The 19639-nt window shown below is 32.3% G+C and overlaps 5 protein-coding genes across 6 annotated transcripts; 2 read left to right on the plus strand and 3 right to left on the minus strand.

Annotated features, from left to right (window-relative positions):
• Positions 1–879: 879 nt before the first annotated feature.
• Positions 880–2026, minus strand: LOC139097502 (thiamine pyrophosphokinase 1-like). The gene is made up of 2 exons (XM_070649374.1): positions 1635–2026; positions 880–1566 (listed from the first exon to the last, which is right to left on the minus strand). Exons 1-2 carry the CDS (start codon positions 1765–1767, stop codon positions 938–940), a joined length of 762 nt encoding a protein of 253 aa, XP_070505475.1. The 5' UTR covers positions 1768–2026; the 3' UTR covers positions 880–937.
• Positions 2027–2465: 439 nt separating this feature from the next.
• On the plus strand, positions 2466–8493 carry LOC139097422 (ornithine decarboxylase-like). Of its 2 annotated transcripts, XM_070649251.1 has the most exons (5): positions 2466–2484; positions 2574–2684; positions 6085–6222; positions 6295–6881; positions 6966–8493. In XM_070649251.1, the coding sequence occupies exons 4-5, from the start codon at positions 6433–6435 to the stop codon at positions 7816–7818; spliced, it is 1302 nt and encodes a 433-aa protein (XP_070505352.1). In that variant the 5' UTR covers positions 2466–2484; positions 2574–2684; positions 6085–6222; positions 6295–6432; the 3' UTR covers positions 7819–8493. The 2 variants fall into 2 exon arrangements, with proteins under 2 accessions (XP_070505352.1, XP_070505359.1); XM_070649258.1 differs by lacking the exons at positions 2466–2484; positions 2574–2684 and adding an exon at positions 3364–3686.
• A 929-nt stretch (positions 8494–9422) lies between these two features.
• LOC139097358 (telomerase component p95-like) lies at positions 9423–11334 on the minus strand. Its single transcript, XM_070649170.1, has 2 exons — positions 11148–11334; positions 9423–10905 (listed from the first exon to the last, which is right to left on the minus strand). Exons 1-2 carry the CDS (start codon positions 11277–11279, stop codon positions 9445–9447), a joined length of 1593 nt encoding a protein of 530 aa, XP_070505271.1. The 5' UTR covers positions 11280–11334; the 3' UTR covers positions 9423–9444.
• A 4041-nt stretch (positions 11335–15375) lies between these two features.
• On the plus strand, positions 15376–17545 carry LOC139097449 (hydroxysteroid dehydrogenase-like protein 2). Its single transcript, XM_070649280.1, has 4 exons — positions 15376–15507; positions 15755–15878; positions 16181–16730; positions 16790–17545. The coding sequence occupies exons 1-4, from the start codon at positions 15494–15496 to the stop codon at positions 17323–17325; spliced, it is 1224 nt and encodes a 407-aa protein (XP_070505381.1). The 5' UTR covers positions 15376–15493; the 3' UTR covers positions 17326–17545.
• LOC139097377 (uncharacterized) lies at positions 17492–19611 on the minus strand. Its single transcript, XM_070649193.1, has 2 exons — positions 19348–19611; positions 17492–19265 (listed from the first exon to the last, which is right to left on the minus strand). Exons 1-2 carry the CDS (start codon positions 19408–19410, stop codon positions 17814–17816), a joined length of 1515 nt encoding a protein of 504 aa, XP_070505294.1. The 5' UTR covers positions 19411–19611; the 3' UTR covers positions 17492–17813.
• Between the last annotated feature and the right edge of the window lie 28 nt (positions 19612–19639).

Here is a 19639-nt window from a genome sequence, read left to right on the forward strand (position 1 = left end):
TATTCCATAAATTTGCATTTGTGGAAATTTTATGCACTTAACAACTTTTAGACTTCAAACTCAACATTTAATGCAGTGGTGGGCAGACAGTGTACCGTGGTTCATCTAATGCATCTTAGATCTATTTACGAGATGCTCTACGCAGATCACACAATCTCATTAAGTAAACAATTCTCAAGAATAATCAAAAAAATCATAAATTTCATTAAAAATTGTCATCAAAACATTTCCGGCATTAGTCATTGGAATTTCAGGCATGTAGACTGAGCGACTTGATCATTATCATTATCACCACATTTTTTTTGCCCCCGATAATTCATTCATCAACCGTGAATAATCGCGGCTTTGTGACAGCAAAAAAATGTGTATATTTACTTTAATCAGTTTACGCTTAGTTTTTTATAATGAAATTATAATATTTGACTAAGCTTGAATGTGATGAAGTTGAAAAAAGAGTTTATGTCAGAAATTTTCCGATTCCCCTTTTCCATAGCGAGGAAATGGAGCTTGTTGTTTTGATAATTATGACACGAGAAAGATTTGTTGACAGTTGCAGTTGTGATGTTGACATAGGATCGAATTTTGAGTCTATTTTGCATTTTGTTGTGTTTTAGAGGTTTTCGCTTTTGGGGATGTTGACATTTTTAAATTTGAATGAATTTGCCTGGAATTGTGCTTCTGTAAAAATAAAACAACTTCTTGGATTAAATCTTAGATTAACTTGTTAAATGTTTTTAGGGTTCATTCATTTATTATATTACGTTTTATGGGTTAAAGGGGAGGGGGCTGAGGATGAAGAAGGAGCAAACATCCCTACTTCCTTGGGGATTCCATACTTCGTTAATATCGTATAAAATTTGTCAGACTCGAAAAAAAAACCAAACCTCCCTCCGCCTAAAATGATTCATTTAGCACAATAGTCATCCCTCTTTCATCTTTAGTCTTCATGCTTCAATCCCATAGTCCACAGTAACGGCATATCATTCGAAATTTCAACAGCCTCAGATCTATCATCATACGTATTACTTGTGCTTACAATTCCACCAAAAGCCATTTTATGATCAATCAAGTTCCATTTGAGTCCATTTGTTGTGACAATTGTTGGATGTCCAATAGGAATTAGTGAGCACCACATGTTCCTTATTTCTTCAGGAATGTAAATTTTATGTTGTCCATTTGGTAGCAGCCACGTGACACTTGTGGAACTGAGAATATAGACAGGTCTTGATACATCACTTGGCTTTTGTAGATTTTTATGTAAAGTATTGATATTGGCTAGGATCTGATCTATTCTACCGGATGTCTCACAAAGTGCTACAACGTGGGAAATACTGAGCTCATTGATGAACGGTTCAAGAACTCGAAGACATTTTGTAAAGTCTGTGGCATCTTGGTCAGGTGTTTGAATTATTTTTGACCGACTGAAATAGTCAAGACTTTCATCTGTACAGGAATCGAGATCACCGGTGATTAGTGTTGGATGCTTGAGTTTGTCTTGAAGTTTATGTTTACGGGCCCATGACAGCCATCGGTTCGTGCCACCATCGACTGTAATGTTGATTGCAGCTAAAATAAATAAAATTGTAAATAAAAATTGTGTCAAGTCTAGTTTTTGAATTTCTCGATATACTCACAATGATTCCACAGTTCCTCAACTAATTTTGTATCAGCCTCAATTGGCCTGTTCAGTACCACAAATGCATACTTTGATTTACTATCTTTAATGTCATTTAAATTGATAATTTTACTTGGATAATGTTTGATCATTTTTGACTTTATTCATAACAAATGACCTGTTTGACCCGAGAAGTTGCAGACCCACTGATGATGTGTACCCCGTTGAATGAAAAGTGGCGGGTAAATTTGAATCTTTTGGAGTCCGTCATGAGGAAATTTGTGGAGATGATTGATGGAAAATTCATAAAATTTGAATAGTTTTTAACTTGAAAAATTGTAAATTTTGACAATAAATTGCGATAGAAGTACACAAAAATGGAAGTAAATTCTCATTTCTGATCATCATCCATTCGCAAACTTTCATCCCCAATACGCTGCATATATAAAAAGTTGTAAACAAAAACAAACACACAAGTATTATTTTCATGGAACTTTTCCTCAGTTCTCCCCCAAAAAATGACAATATTGTTATAAAAAAAAGTTTCACACGACTTTTTTTGGTAGTTGATCTCAAATTTTTTGTGATATTTTAGCTATTTTAGGATCAGTTTAAGTCATAAAAGCTGCAATCTTTGAAGAATAACTGTCATAGTTCAAGAATTTCTATCTAAAAATTGACACAAAATTAAATTTTTATTTAAAAAATCTCAAAAAAATCAAGAAAATTTTTTCATTCAATTTAATTTTCTACAAAAAATTATCAAAATAAATATTTCCCCCCAAAATACATCACATCAATGAATCCACTGCCAACTGGGGAAAACAACTCAATCCACACATGACATACAAATTCGAGGAACAACTTCAGTAAGTACAGCACTTATCAAATCAAAACTATTTTGTCATCTAGGCTTCACCAGTTAAAACCATAAAATAAAAAAAAAATCTTTTTCTAGTGAATTAATTTCATCATAAAGGAAGTAAACCGAGTGAATTGTTCCATGAGCGTCTAAGAAGCGAATCAACGACCTTTCACAATCTCCATTTTATAATCCTTTTTAAAAATAGTGAGTAAAAAATGTCTTTTTTTATTGTATTTTAAGGCCATCATTTTTTATGTCTATTTTACAAATCAAATCACGAGGCCTTTTCATGTAGTTCTTTATGATGCGTCAGTAGTTCCGTCTGGAATATCAAAAATCAAAAAAATTATCAGTCAAACTTGCTCATTATTTGACCTTTAATTTGAGACTCTTTTTTCATTTTTTTTTTTCATACGGAGACAGCAAATATGTAACAAGTGATTATTTTTTTTAATTGATGCATGGAAAATTTTTTGTCACTGTTGCTATGCAGGGGTGAAGTTAAAGAATATTGGTTTTATGGGGGTTTTGAGGGAAATTTTGTATTGATTTTTAGGGGGATTGGGTGAATTTTTGGGGATTTTTTTGTGACTTAAATTGTCAATGTATGGTATATAGGGCAAACCTTGGGATTGTAGGCTGTATATTTTGGAATGTTCGAGAAAAAAACCTCAAGTTTTTAGAAAACCAAGATGAATTTTGCATTAAATTAGTGAATTTTGACCATTTTAAGTGTCAATTTTGGATGTAAAATGAGAACTTGATATCAAGTTTTGAAAAATTTTGATTGATTTTCTGAGTGTCATATTTTATATCCCTCAAAATGGTGAATTTTGTGCATTGAAACTATCAAAAAATGCTTAAAAATTTATGACCAATATTCGAAGCTTATCGAATCCCTAAAATCAATAAGCTGAATTTTCTTCTCTCAAAACACTCAATTGACTATCAAAATGCCATCTTTGGAATCCTATGTATGATTAATTGGATTGCCTGAGGGGATCTGAACTTCACACGAAAAAAATGCATTAAGCATAGATTTCATTACCAAGGAAAATTATTGAGAGTATAAAAATAGAGGACTAAGCATTCGAATTAGTCAATTAGTTTTGAGATTTTATATAGCGTTGGCACAAGCTCAGGCAATAAGCTGTGCAAGTGAGAAAGATTTTCTCAAAGTGGTTCATTTGACTGTTTTAAAGACTGGTGTGAGTTCATAATTTTGTGAAATTTCGTGAAATTAGTAATAAATTTTGATATGATGCCGAAAATTTTGTGGAATTTTAGATTGATATTGTAGAATTTTTGGGTCTAGTTTGTGAAATTTTGAATCATTTTTGTTGAATTTTGAGTCTAATTTGAAGATTCTACTGATTGAATCCGGTTTCAAGTGCATTATCTTATTATTATCATACAAAGTTGCACTTATTGATGTTATAGACCTTATTTCTGTTCACATCCGGATGTCAGTATCTGTACTTATTCGTAGACATCAATTAGATTAGAACTAAATAAATTATCTCAAAAATTGATCTTTTGAGACTTATCAACTCTTTTATAAGTTCTCAAGCCACTTTCCCGATTGATTAGAAACGTCAAGTTTAAATCTAGACATACTGTTGATTATGACCCTAATAAGAGTCAGACATTCATCTAAAAATTAAAAATTTAGGTCAGACACATCAAAATCCAATAAATTCATTCAAAATTTTCAATATCAAAGTTGAAAGTCCCACAAAACATTCAACCATATTCAGAATTTGATCATCGCTACAATAAACAAAAAATTTAAAGTAAATAATGACAGAATAAGATGAAATAGTACGACACAAGATCATTGCTCTATATTTTTTAAACTATTATATTACGACAGACTATATAGATATACATTGTATTCCTGGCAACAAGTCATTGTTTATACAGATAGAATTTCATATAAGTTCATCGTAATCTTCGTTCTTGATCCTTGAAATTGACCCCTTTTTTGCTACGGAAATGTGATTCTGTCTGGAGTTAGAGTTGATGTTGGCAATAAGCGGCGGTTTTTGTTGCGATTAATGAGATAATGCTCATGAGCAGCAGATCTTGAAGCTGATAACTTCTGATAATGGTCAAGATAATGCAAACTATAGTCAATATGCAGTTCATAATAGTGCAAGTCACTCTAATTCTGAGCTATGTCCAAAAATCTGAACAATTTAAAATCCCAAATCAGCTCAAACTTGTTGTTTATTTACTAAGAACTTCTTATTATTCCATAGGGAACCTCAATTTATTTCATATTGACCCACTTGTGTCTTCTTTGTATTTTTTGAAAATAACTCAAATTTAGCTCATTTTTGTCAAAATGTATATGAATTATTTGAAGGTAATATACGTGCGGCTTATCACTAAGGTTTGCCTTGCCTTAAAAATGTTGAGGACAATCAATACATTCAGTTGTAGTAGAGCTCTCGATTGAATGCTCTTTGGCTTTTTAGATGACCCATAAAGATCATAATGGCTTAACTGTCTAGAACTAAACTATCACTTTCTTGACTACAACATGATGTACATGTTTTCGTTATCTACACTGACAACTGACTCTACACGACACTCTTTAATTCCTACTAATTCTTATAGACATATCAACAAATCCATTATCTCCAAATATTCAATTTCCAGTTTACATCTGTTTTTATTTATATTTTGACTAAGACAAGAAATCTTTATATGATTCACATTGGACTTTGATCACGTTGTGTATAGGAGGAAGAAAAATAAGATACGATAATTATATTGAAAGAGAATGTTCGGTGCCAAAACAAGAAGAAACGACAAAATAACATGAGTGACTAAAATATTTACAAGGAAATTTGTCAGCGTAAATTTTTTTGTCAATTCTTGTGAATGGAATGTCGTTTGATTGATTTTGAGTAGTCAATTTCAATTAATTTCTATTAATTCTCAATTAAGCTTCAATAATTTCAAGTTGTCCCAACCTTCAACTCTCTCTCAAGCTCACATCATCCCCGTTCACACTCCAAACGTCAATAATCTTTCTAAATTATCGCATCGCATTTCACAATCAAGCAAAATATCAAGTTTAATTACTTCAAATTCGTTTGCTTAAGCATAATTCTGTCGGCTCGTGGAGAATTGAGCAATCACATGATTTATGAAACTAGTGAAAATTAGGGTCATGTTAGTAAAATATAAGTAATTAAGAAATTTATATTCAAGTCGTGAAGCATTTGTAGTGAGTCATGGAATGATTTATGAGGATTGATAAGGTTTTTTTGGACTTTTTGATTGAACTAATAATGGGTTGATGAAATGGAGTGTAATTTGAGGGAGATGATGAACATGTTGTGGAGATTGAGAGATTTCTGCCGAAATTCAGCGAAATTTGGACTTAAGCATCATTTTAAGGCGGATTCAAAGAAGTTTGACAGATTTATGAGCAAAACTGACAGAATTTGAGCTGATCCTCGCCTCAACCATCGGAATCTTGACGGAACTGACTGAATTTTGTCCTACTTTCCCTCTCATTGGATATGATCCTTAAATGATTTTTAAAATCACATATTGAACATTCTAACGTGAGCTTTTTCTTTATTTTCAGGTATTTCTCGAGGGTCAGTTAGCCCCGCAGTGGGCACTGACCGCAAGGCACTTTTGCTGAGGGAAAATAAACACAATCTGGAATAAAGTCTTTTTATATCTAGATACGCTTTCAATATTTTTATAAGAAATTTACACAGTAAGTTTTGGAATTTTTGATCAGATTTAGAGTTCAGGTTGGTCTAACATCAAACTTTTCATCCAATTTCAGTTCGCTTAGCTCCATAACTATTACGATAAATAATCATATTACGGCAATAAGTTTAATTCGCTGATAATTATCAAGAAGACAATAATTCACTCGTCTGATTTACTTCAAATCAAATCGGGAAATTTTTTCACAGAAAAGATGAAGCTTACAACTGAAAATGAGGATGATCGTATCCATATTATGGACGATGATGTCAATTCAACTGAACTTATCAATCAATTGACTCTTAACGGTACAATCAATCAAGAAGATCCATTTTACATCTTTAACATCGGTGATATCATCAAGAAGCATCAAAATTGGATCGAAAAGATGCCACGAGTTGCACCTTACTATGCTGTAAAGTGTAATGACAATGATGTTGTGTTGGCTACACTTGCACTGCTAGGAACGTCATTTGATTGTGCATCGAAGGGAGAAATGAGCAAAGTTTTGAGTCTTGGTGTCAAGCCTGATCGCATTATCTTTGCAAATCCAGCAAAGTCCAAGAGCGCACTTATGTTTGCTAAGATGATGGGAATTAAGATGATGACCTTTGACTGCGAGATTGAATTGCAGAAAATCAAGACATTGTATCCTGATGCGAGGTAAGTTTCCATGGAAATTTCCTGATTTTTACGGAACTGTCCTTTGAAATTTTGCAATACTAACTTCAATTTCTCTCATTCCAGCCTCGTTCTTCGCATCGTTTGTGAAGCTGAAATTGCTCAATGCGCCCTCGGCAAGAAGTTCGGCTGCGATCCATTGACCGAAGCTCCAAAGCTCCTTAAAGCTGCCAAGCAAATGGGATTGAATGTCGTCGGAATTAGCTTCCATGTTGGTTCTGGCTGCAAGGACTATCCTGTCTACAACAAAGCTATTCGTTTCTGCCGTGACTTGTTTGATGAAGCTAAAGGTCTTGGATTTGAGTTGTCAGTTGTTGACATTGGTGGTGGATTCCCTGGTGACAATGATAAGGACATCGATGAAGTTTCGATGATTGTTAATGACAGTCTGGAAAGATACTTTCCGGATGAGAGGGTTCAAGTCATTGCTGAGCCAGGTCGTTACTATGTCGCATCAGCCTTCACATTAGTGACTAACATCTTTTCCAAGAAGAACATCATGAATCAAGCAACAAACGAACCTGATCGCATGATGTTGTACTTGAATGACGGTGTCTATGCCTCATTCAATTGTCTACTCTATGATCATCAAGTTGTTAAGCCTATCCTACTAAAGAAGTCCAATCATCATGAGAAGAAGATAAAGTCAACAATTTTCGGACCAACCTGTGATGCCCTAGATGAAATAATATCCGATATTGAGTTGCCATTAGCAACTGATGTTGGTGACTTTATGTTCTTCGAGAATATGGGAGCTTATACATTGCCAGTTGCGTCGCCATTTAACGGATTTCCACTTCCTAAAATTTTCTATTTCATTGAACGTGCCTTACTTGAAGAATGGTTTGTATTGCCAATCGAAGGTGAGGATTATGTCCAAGACTTTATTGGAAAGACTATCGATTGCAATTCCGTATGAGATTTGCATGACGTTCTGTGGAAGATGCTGAAAATTATTTCCAAAAATTTACTAACTTTTTGTTTAAAATTATTGAAAAATGATGCGAATGGTTTTAAAATTTTTGAGGTTTTTTAAAAATTTTGATAAATTTAGAATTTTTGAAAATTTTTAAAATTTTGAAAATTTGAAAATTTTCACTTTTTTATTTATTAAATTTTTTCTAAAAATTTTCAAATTAATTTTAAAACTTTAAATTCATTTTTCATTTCAAAACTCAACTTTTTATTCCAATTTTTAAAATTTTATTTCTAATTTCAATTATATATATGCACATGTATGGAAATTGCAGCACCTGTTGAATTTATTATTTAGCTTAAATGTTAATGAATTTCCAGACATGATGCTTATTATTATAAAAAATTTAATTAACTTTTTTTTTGAAAATTACATTATATAAATATAAAAATTGTGAAACATGACTGAAAGGATTGCACTGACAAAAATTAAATCCGAGTAGGAAATGTGTCACAAGTCACTAAAAATCCATGCTTAATATTAAATAAATGGTAATTCGTTCTATAATTTTTGTCCATTTCAAATAATAAATTGTTCAACTGTAAATTAAGTGTAGCTTAATTTAATGTAAACGGAATTTAAATAAAGAATTTTTTTAAGTTTAGCCAAATTTAAAAATTTGTATTTTTAATTTTAATTTTTTTAAATTTTCAGATTTTTAAAAATTTAAACTTTTTTTTACATTTTTAAAATTTTTCTTCTTGAATTTTTATTCACAATATTTTGAAAAATAGAAATTATAAAATCAAAATCAAGTCCATAAATCTTGAATTTTGCTTAATTTAATTACGTCTGCGATGTCCACGATTGGTGTTCTCCTCTTCCTTATTTCCAAAGCCATGACGACGACTTCCTTCGTGCTCATTGTGATTGTCATGTTCATGTTCGTGATTTTCATGATCATTTTGATTTTCGTGATCATCGTCTGAATGGCTTGTTGAGACTTGGGCAAAGAATGCAACTGGAAGTGAAAATTATGGATTTATATGGGGCAAAACCGTTTTGCTGAGAATCCACAATTTCTATTCGATACACTAGTTTTTAAACCTTTTGTGGAATTCTAGATGAACTTTTAAATTTCAAATGCTTGGTCTACTAGCATTGAGCATTGAGGATAAACATTCATTAATATCACTAAAAAAACTCACCCAAAAAGGCAACAAACAAGAAAATGTTGAATAATTTCATCCTTTTTTATTTAACTTTTATCACTTCTGTAACTCAAAATTGACTACAAAATTCTCAAAAAATGTTTCAATTTATATTCAATATTGAATGTTTTAGAAATTGAAATTAGCTCAACAATCGTGATAGTAATAAGCAGTAAATAAGTAATAAGAAGGCCACAAATCCTGCAATAGTAATGAAATGTTGTTCTTAATTGAAAAACAAACTTTAAAGACTCGTGGAGCACGTAAGGCATTGCAAAGACATCATTAAAATTTATTACTTGTTTTGTTTGTTTTTTTAGGTTTTTTTTGTAAGGCTTAGATTAGTAATGATACTCAGGGGTGATACCAAGGGTGACTCAGACCTACTCAACTTAGAGGGCAGACATGCTAACTAGCTTCAATGCTTATCCAACTGCACAACAATATCAAATTTCTTAATTTTACCAATAAAACTTTTAAATTCAAAAAATTCAAAATCTTCAAAATTTTCATTCAAAACTTTCAAAATTTCCTGATTTTTTTCAACACTTGATCTTAAAGTCTTGACTGTTCTCTCCTTAGTGTCGATGGTTATCTCATAGTCATCGTAATAAGAAGCTTGTTTTAGTTTAAAGGTTTTAAGGTTTTTGAACTCTTTAAGGCATTTTAAGATACTGGGTATGTTATGGTGGTCCTCGATGTGCTTGATTGTCAAATTTTCGATATTTTTTATATTTTTTGTAAATTTTTCAAACAATTTTGGATCAGAGAATTTTGAAATTTTGACGATTGTCAAGTTTTTGAGGCTATTAAGCTGCAAATTGAGCAGTTTCTGGCAATCAAGCACAAATACTTCCAATGACTCAAGGACATCAAAGATCCCATCAACTGGTGTCAATTGCAGGCACTTAAGGCTGAGTAGATTAGGAAATTTGGCATAAATCTTGTCCAATTCAACTCCTTTGCTGTTTCTGTCTTCATAAAATTTTAGAGTTTGCAGTTTAAGATCCATAAAATCTGGTAAAAGAAGCCAAGAACAAGCAACAGACCCAAGTGACAATTTCCTTAATTTCCTTGATTTTTTTAATATAATTTCAAGTGTGTTGATGCTGTCGACTTCTGTAAGTTCCAGTTCCTCTAAGTTTTCCAGCTGTGACTCTAAAAACTTCACATCACATTTAATTCTAATTATTTTGAGAATTTTGAGCTTAAACGCTGCTTTGGAGCAGATCAACTGATATGGAAAGTCAAAGACATGAAGTTGTGAAATATTAGTGAGGTTCAGGTCTGTTAAACTACTTTGATGGGCTACAAACTCTGCTATGCTGTCACTATGATTCAATTCTGTCATATAAATTGTGAATTTCTCCAATTTTGTCACATTTTGAGTGCATTTTGTGAACATTTCAAAATTTGATGACCTTAGTTCCAAAATCTTCAAATTCGGCAGTTCTGCTCGACTGCTTTCATCAAGAATGTCTTTGGGATTGTTATTTTTATCAAAATCGTGGATTAATATCGAATTCTGTCTTGAAAATCTGTCATTTAACTGTCCATTCTTGAACGTTAGCTCCTCTAAATTTGGAACTTTGCTGAAAATTGTCTGTAATGTGCCATCTTGGAAGCTTTGAATCCTCAAACATCGAATGCTGTGTCCTCTAAAATCAAGGAATTTTGATGATTCAGAACAACTTAAATTCACTATAATTTTTCTCATTATTTCTGGTGTTTTAAAAATTGAATTTCGAATGGTTTTGGACAACAGCATGCAGTTTTTTAGATCCTCAAAGTCATCCAAGTTTGAAATGATTTTTATGATGATTTCTGCAGGTAGGTTTGGATTATTGGCAAATTTGTCTTTGTGATCTAGATGGTGAACCTAGTTTAGAGGTAAATAAGATATCAATTGAAGCTAGGCAGGTGAAGAAGACAATAACTAAGTTATCAGCGAAAAACTGTCAAGATAAGGAAATTACTTCTTTATTTAGGGTTTAGATATCAAAGGACACCGAAAAGATTGTATCAAGTAACAACAGACCACTATGACATCCAACACATAAATGGTATATATGCGGCCTATGCTTAACAATCTATTAATAGCTACTCCTATGATATATTTACCATTTCGTCGTTCCTGAAACTACTCCAAAGTCTATTTGCATGCCTTAATGGAATTTCGTGCTCATCTTTAGGTATTGAAGCCTTCTTACAGCATAAAATTCTCTCAATTTCACTGTAAATCTCACTGATCATCTTTAATTTTTATTTTTTAAAATTCTGAAAAATATTTTTATTGTACATCCAATAATAATTGCTTAACAAAGAATGTAGATTACAAGAACATAATCCGAACCACTTAAGTGATACCAATTGATAAGTAATTTAAAAAACAGTAGGTTGTTATTCGATTATTAACTCAGTATTTATTTATTAATTTCTTTATACATTTTAAAATAATTCAGCTACACTTTTTAACATCATGCAGTCAATTTCGATTCCTCTAAAATTCAATGTCTTCAAATTCTTAAATTGCTGTAATTGTTCCAATCCCAATTCATTATCTTGAAAGAATATCTTTTGGATTGACAAATGTTCAATATTTTGATGTTTATTTGTAAATTCCATCCAGTCCTGTATTTTCATTCCCATAAGACTCTTGATATGAAGAGTCTTCAAATTTGGAATATTGATACCATATTCATTACTCATGAATATGTCAGTCTCAATTTCTGTTACTTTATCGTAAGTTCCACTAAATACTCCAAACCGTGTACATTTTAGTTTGTTGACACTTGGAAGTCTTGTAATGATTGTGTTGAAGCTTGGATTTTCCATGATATCGCACTTCAAGGTTTCCACAGCTGGCAGCTTCCATATTTCATGACAATTTGAGAATAGTTCATTAGCACAGTTAGAGTCAGCACTAAGTTGCAATTTTTTTATATTTCTGCATTTTTTGATGATAATTTCGGAGAGCTTCTCATCAGGTGTCATGTCAAACTTCAATTTTTCTAAATGTTTAGCCTGTGACTCGATGAACTTTAAGAAGTGTTTACTTTGGTTTGGCTTTTTGTTTGTGTAGAATTTGAACTTTTTGAGTTGGAACTTGGCCTTTGAAATTATGTCTGATGATGGAAAGTTGATTGCGTTTATTGATTTATTAAATATGAGATTCAATTCTGTCAAGTTCTGCTGTTCAGCAATAAATTTTGTTAGGATTTCTAGATCATCTTTTGAATCTACAAAAACTGTTAATTTTTCAATTTTTGTCACATTTTTGGTGCTGGCTAGTAAAGTAACTAGTAAATTAGAATTGATGGTGAGAATCTTCAGTTTATGGCCATTCTTTCCAGGTGATGACATTGTCTGAACATTCAATACTTTGATTTGATGAATGAGATTCATTGTCAGTTCCTCTAAATTTGGCAGTTTGTCCAAGAAATTCCATGAAAATACTTCGTTTCTGTTCAAGATCAAATCTATACGTCTGATTGATCGTCCTTTATCTTCCACAAAGTTCCACAAATCGAGTAAACTTTCAGAATCCTCAATGTATTCTGAGATGCCTAGATATTGTGAATTTGATTCTTCTAATTCATACATGTATATTTCTGAGTCTGATTCTATTGATGAATTTAATTCAAGAGATTCAGTTTCATCGAAATCTATAGATATGTCAGACATGTCCATGTGTTCTGGCAAGAGGCTGAATTGAATTTTTAATTTGAATTTTCTCATGATTTCTTGCGATTTAAGAATGATATTGTTGAATTGATGTGAGACTAATCGGCAGCTCTTTAAGTCATTGAGATTGAGATACGCCAAGCAGTCGCTGATGATCTCACTTGGAAGGTATTCGATGGCAAATGCTGATGATTCCATTTTTTGATGCTTTGTTGATGGCTTTTGGCGTTTTTAAATTAATTTAGTTTTATTAAATTTTGAATAATTTTTATAATTTGGTGATTTTGAAAGATTTTTGTCAATTTGCAAATATTGAATGTTTGATACAAGCTTTCAGAAAGAACTGATTGATGATGAAAAATCACAAAGCCATTATATACTCAAAATTACCTGAGTTCTAATTCTTATATTTGAATCTTTGTTTACATTTCTTAATTTAGTTTATAAAATCTAATCTCAATAAACAGTTAATAGCAGGTAAATTTTTATAATTTGGAACAATTTAATTGCAAAATTAGCTTCATGTAATTTAAAAAATTGACAAATTAATATATTTTTTAAATACTGTCAATCCAAAAGATATTCTTTCAAGATAATGAATTGGGATTGGAACAATTACAGCAATTTAAGAATTTAAAGACATTGAATTTTAGAGGAATTGAAATTGACTGCATGATGTTAAAAAGTGATCTGTACGACCAGCGAAGGAAGTAAGTAAGTAGTGTTCGTTGTCACCCTGTATTTGAGTGTCCGATCAATAATGTTTATATTTCACTTTCCATAACTTGGATATACATGGGATTTTGGATAATGTTGCTGATGTCCAAATACATCATATCCATTTAGACATGCTGTAATTTTCAAATATAACTGTTTGATCGCAATAAAAAATTGAATTGAGTTTTGTTTTAAATTTATTGTTTTTGAATGCTTTATTGAATTTTTTGATAAATTTTACAATTTTTCTTGATATTTTACTGAATTAAATTTGAAGAAAAGAAACTTAAAATTTTCGTAAAATTAATATTATTTATTTTCTTACCATCGATGATCACCAGTGCATGCGAACAACCTTAAAATTCTTAATATTTTTAACATGGCTCATGAACTTCTTTAAGTTGTCGTCTCGGACTTTGTAAGCATTTTTAATGTAAATATCAGTCAAATTTGGAAATGCACAGTTTACCATAGTGTCGCACGTGAACGAATCAACCTTAATTTTTGTTATTTTATCAAATGATGCTTTCATGTCTTGCATTTCTTTACAGTGTATCTCGTTGATATTGGGAAACCTTGCGATGAGTAAACGCATTTTTTGATAATCTAAACATTTAGTATTGATGGATGTTAAGGATCGTAGTTGCAAATATGGATCAAGATTTTTGAACAAGTTGATGCTCGAGGATGTGTTGAGTCCAAGATGCTTTAAGTTTTTGCAAGTTTTGAGGAGAATTTCAAGGAACTCACGCGATACTTTGAAAATTATATTCATTCTTTCCAGATGTTCAGCTTGACACTCGATAAAATTGTTTAAGTGCTGACTTTTATTCTCAATACCTTTCGCGTTTATGTTGAATTTATTCAATTGAAATTTGACTTTTGAGGATATGTCTGATGTTGGAAAGTTGAAATTATCTAGAAAATCGACGTCGATGATTAAAGAATTCAAGCTTCTCTGTTGAGCCACAAAATCTGTCATTTGTTCTTGATCCCTTTCATGTGTGACTCTGACTGTCAACATTTGAAGATTATCGGCATTTATGGTGCTGGATGAGAAGCTGTTCAGTAATCTATGGCTGATTTTTAGCATCTTTAGCTTCGATAAGTCTTTTGGACTCTCTTGAGCTGGTATGTAGTCATACCTATAATTTTTATTCTCAAAAATCGCCAATTCCTCTAAATTTGGTACTTCATCCAAAAAGTTCCATGAAAATTCGTCAGTCATATTCAATTTCAACACAAGGCACCTGATGTATGGTCCACAAATTTCATGAAACCTCGGTGGCTCAGGTGTTTCAAATGGATCTTCAACAGTATCACAAGCACGAAATTGAAGTCCTTTTAACAACGTTGCCATGCGTTTAATCTTGAGTGCTTTGTATCTAACATATTCAATGTCATTTTCTTCACTATCGAATTGCGTTATGAACCTTAATCTCCTCATCATTTGTGATGATGAGAGTACTAAATCGTTGAACTGTTTGCACACAAGTCTGCAACTTTTTATGTTTTTACTGTTTAGGTGAGTTAGGATCATGGTGATTAGTTCTGCTGGAAGTGCTGTTGTGATGCTAGGAATTTGTGGTTTTTGGGCCATTTTGATGAATTTTTTTTAACTTTTTTAGATTATGAATTTTTTAAAATTGTTGAATTTTTTGCTGAATTTTTTGTTACTTTTTTGTTTAATTTAAACAAACTTTATTGTATCTTCTGCTGTGTTGCTGCTGGCTTAGTAAAAAAACTAATAGTTGTTCTTTTATTGTCGGGTTTCTATCTTTAAATAAATTTATTTCTCAAACTTATTATTTTCAAAAGATTTAGTTCAACTTTACAAATTTTCAGGTAATTTTAGCTTGATTGTTAGTATTCAAAACTCTAACGGTCGAAAAAAATTCAAAAAAATATCAGAAACTTCACACAAAAGCGTAAAAACCCCAATTATCCCCACACTTGTCTTCCCCTCGTTATTTTGGTGATCACAAAAATTTACAGTACACAAATTTTATTGTGTTTTTTTAATTTATATAGACATATTTAGAATTTAAACAGAAAAATCTATAAACATGATCAATACTGGGTAAGTAAAAGCCAAAAAATATCCAAAAATCATCAATTAGTCATTCAATTTCCATAAAATATTCATGATAATAAAATTCAAGCCATCTTAATCAAAATGGACTTTGATTTACAAATCTTTTTATCACCTGTTTATTTACAGAATAGGGTTTTTTTCAAAAATTATCAATAAACATTGAATGCTATCGTCATTAGCCGCATATGTTGTGATTATATCATTTATTAAATTTGAATTTTGTATTTTTTAGAAAATTAGCAGGTAGAACTTTGCTTATTACTGGAGCATCGAGAGGAATTGGTAAGGCAATAGCATTAAAGGCAGCCGCTGATGGAGCTAATATAGTCATTGCTGCCAAGACTGCAGAACCACATGTGAGTAGTTGTGGATTATTGGGTTTGGGGCTGGAGAGAGTTGGTTTGGGTGTCATGTAGGTCAAGTATGTACTTTAGACTATTTGGAATCTGTAGGACATCTTGTCCCTTTAACTCTTGGTGATCTGTTGGACATCTTGCACCCTTGATCCTTTGGGATCAGCTGACGTCTTGTACTTAGTGATCTATATTCCATCTAGACCCCTAACTCTTTGAATTCCCATAGACATCACCTCAACCCAACTCCCTAAACCACCAAGGCAACCCATACTCAATAATAATCTCTAATCATCCATTCACAGCCCAAACTACCAGGAACAATTTACACAGCTGCCAAAGAAATTGAGGATGCTGGTGGTAAAGCATTACCATGTATCGTAGATGTCCGCGATGAAGCTCAAATCAAAAGTGCCGTTAAGAGTGCAGTTGATAAATTTGGAGGCATTGATATTCTCGTCAATAATGCATCGGCTATTAGTTTAACACCAACAGCATTGACTGAAATGAAACGTTATGACTTAATGCATGGAGTCAACACAAGAGGAACCTTTTTAGTATCTAAGGAGTGTTTACCGTATCTTGAGCAATCAAATCATGCACACATTTTGAATATTTCACCTCCATTAAGTATGAAACCACATTGGTTCTCAAATCATGTTGCTTACACTATGGCTAAGTATGGAATGTCTATGTGCGTTTTGGGTATGGCTGAGGAGTTTAAGAGTAAGAATATTGGAGTTAATGCTTTATGGCCACAGACTGCTATTTATACAGCTGCTATGGATATGTTGTCGGGTGGTGACAGCTCAGATTTCTCAAGAAAGGCTGACATTATGAGTGATGCTGCTTATGGTAAGTTAATGCTGTCAAATTTAGATCCATAAGTCTTATTTAATTTTCTTTAATTCCAGCAATCCTCGTCAAAGATCCAAAATCATGCACAGGTAACTTCTTCATCGACGAGAAGGTCTTGAAATCTGAAGGAATCACAGACATGATTCAATATGCTTGCAATCCAGCCAATGCAGATAAACTCATGCCTGACTTCTTCCTTGATGATGTTTACGTTGAGGCATCCAAAGGATCAACAGAAAATGTTGAGGAAGGAACCATTGCCACCTTATTCAAGAAGATCGAGAGTCACATTACCCCAGAAGTCATCGAAAAGACTGGTGCAATTTATCAATTTGAGGTACGCGGTGAAGAGGCTGGCACATGGCATATAGACTTGAAGAATGCACCAGGAAAGGCTGGCAAAGGAGCACCAGACTCACAACCAGATGCTACATTGACAATGGATTCAAAAGACTTTTTCAACATGTTGAGTGGACAGTTGAAGCCAGCAAATGCATTTTTGAGTGGGAAATTGAAGATCAGCGGTGACATGAGAAAGGCAATGAAGATGGAAAAGTTGATGAGTGCTTTAAAGAATAAAGCAAAATTATAAAAATACTCAAACTTTCAGTTCAAGACTTAATACAAATTCTAAAATCAAAAAAGCAATTGAAATTTTCTTTTAGTAAAAGGTTTGGGTGCTTTGTCAATTCTTCTGTTTACTTTAGGGACTGGTCTACAAAAAAAATCATTTCTATTATCTAACATTGACTCGTACCTGTTTGATACATTTTATTATAGTTAATAAAACTATTGTTTTATATTGAATATTATTTGTTGATTTTTATTTCATATTTTAGTATTTTTTCAAGCTGATCCCCCTTCCCCCAAAGTGGTCTTTTATCCTATAAGGTGGATCCTCTTCTCCAAGGTGGCTCCCCTTCCCCAAGGTGGTATCCATTCGCGGAGGTTGTTCCTTTTTCTCTAGGTGGTCGCCCTTCTCCGAGATGGCTCTCCTTCTCCGATCTGTTCCACCAAACTCACATGTTTCCGTCCCCCACCCAACTTAGTTCCAAAACATATCACCATCTTTACCCAGTCCTAAATAATATAATTGATTCTACGAACTCTGAGTTCGGGAAAGCAAAATTCAAAAAATTCAAAGCCTTTGAACGTTAAGAGTAAATGTTTTTGAATAATTCTCTGATTCTGTACGATGTGACTTGATGACTTGACTGTCCTACTGGTCGTGTCTATCAAAATTTTATAGAAATTATTCTCAACTTCAACTTGCTCATTTTCGTCTAATTTGTAGTCGAGGTTGATTGAATTTCCGTGCCTTAGTTTGAATGTTTTCAGTTTTTTAAATGTTTTAAGTCTCTTGACAAATCTGAGGACATCCTTTCCTTCATTTCCGACCTTTTCGACTGTAATGTTTTCAACATTTAGGAACTTAGTAGAAAAATGCATCCAATAGTATTCATCATCACATCTGTAAATCTTTTTGATGAATAAATTCTTTAAATTCGGCATCATTAAGTTCCTGATCCTCGGCCAATAAACCTCACTGACATCTAAAGTTGTAAGTGTCGGGTAGGTTCCTGTAGCTTTCATCATATCACAGCACTTGAGTGTCTCAATGTTGGGAAATCTTTCAAATAATTTCGTCACAATTGTTCCATTTTGATTCTTGTCGTGAAAATATTTCAAATTTTCCAGTTTTAAGTCTGGAAATGATTCACTAAATATGACGTCACTGCCATCTTCATCAATTGTGAATTTCTTAAGATTTTTAAAAAATTTGAAAATAAATAGAATTATTTTTGGGTCTGTTATGAAGTTGAGTTCCAGTTCTTCCAAGTTTGATGCTTGGGTGTTAAAGAACTTGATGAAATTTGCTTGGTTTATGGCAGGAATTGATAATTTGAGGGTTTTTAACTTGAAGTTGACTTCTTGGCTGAAGTCTCTGCAAGGAAAATTTGGTTCCTTCATAGATCCAATCGCCAATGTCAAATGCTCTAGTCTTTTTTGATGGACGATCAAATTTGTCAAAATTTCTTCATCGTCAACTTCAAGAACATTAATGGACATGATTTTCAACCTTTTTAGACTCAAACTGTCATGCATGGAGTCTTGTTGATCATCTGTGTCTAAGGTATTAAGTTTCAATGCCACAGATTTGACTTTTTCATCATCAGTCTCTGAAGTATTTATGTATAGTTCTTCTAAGTTAGGAACTAAAGTTAAGAGATGACTCAGGGATTTCAATGATCCCCAAGCAGGTTCAAAGCTCAAATTTTTAATGAAAGCTCCTCTAACTTTTAAAAAGCTCAAAGCTTCTTCGTAGCTGATGTCATTTGATAATTTGATCGACATCGCTTTCATTACATCCGGAATTCCAAAGATCAAGTTTCTAATGTCCTTAGAAACTAACATCAACTGCTTAATATCGTTCAGATCATTTAGGTAAAATGTTATGCATCTTATTAATTCAATCGGTAGATTTGGTAGTCTTGGATCCATAAATTTTGATTTTATCCTTGAATGTTGAATCTGTGTAAGAAAAAATGTAGAATTATTAGAAATTGTCTTACAAAGTCTGTTAACCAATAATTCAAAAGCTACAACTACTTACTCTAAGTGATTCTTTATATAATTTATTTTGTATTTTTCTAGATTTTTCTCTTCTATTTGACATTTTGTTGTCTTCTTTGCTTAACACGTATTAAATTAAATCTTATGTCAGTCGTGACATTTAAGGAAAAACTTGACGTTCAATCTCAAGCTTTACAGGTAGATCAAAAGAGTTTCAAAATGTACCAATTTTCCATAATTTAAAAACAATCTATTTTTTTCCTGATTTTCTAAAAAATTTTAGCTTAAAATTATGCAAGATCAATCTAATCATTAAAACAAATGGACCTTGT

Source organism: Chironomus tepperi, unplaced genomic scaffold (genome assembly GCF_022539635.2).
Source record: "Chironomus tepperi strain 1889 unplaced genomic scaffold, CSIRO-AGI_Ctep_v1 contig_34, whole genome shotgun sequence".
Lineage (NCBI taxonomy): Eukaryota > Metazoa > Arthropoda > Insecta > Diptera > Chironomidae > Chironomus > Chironomus tepperi.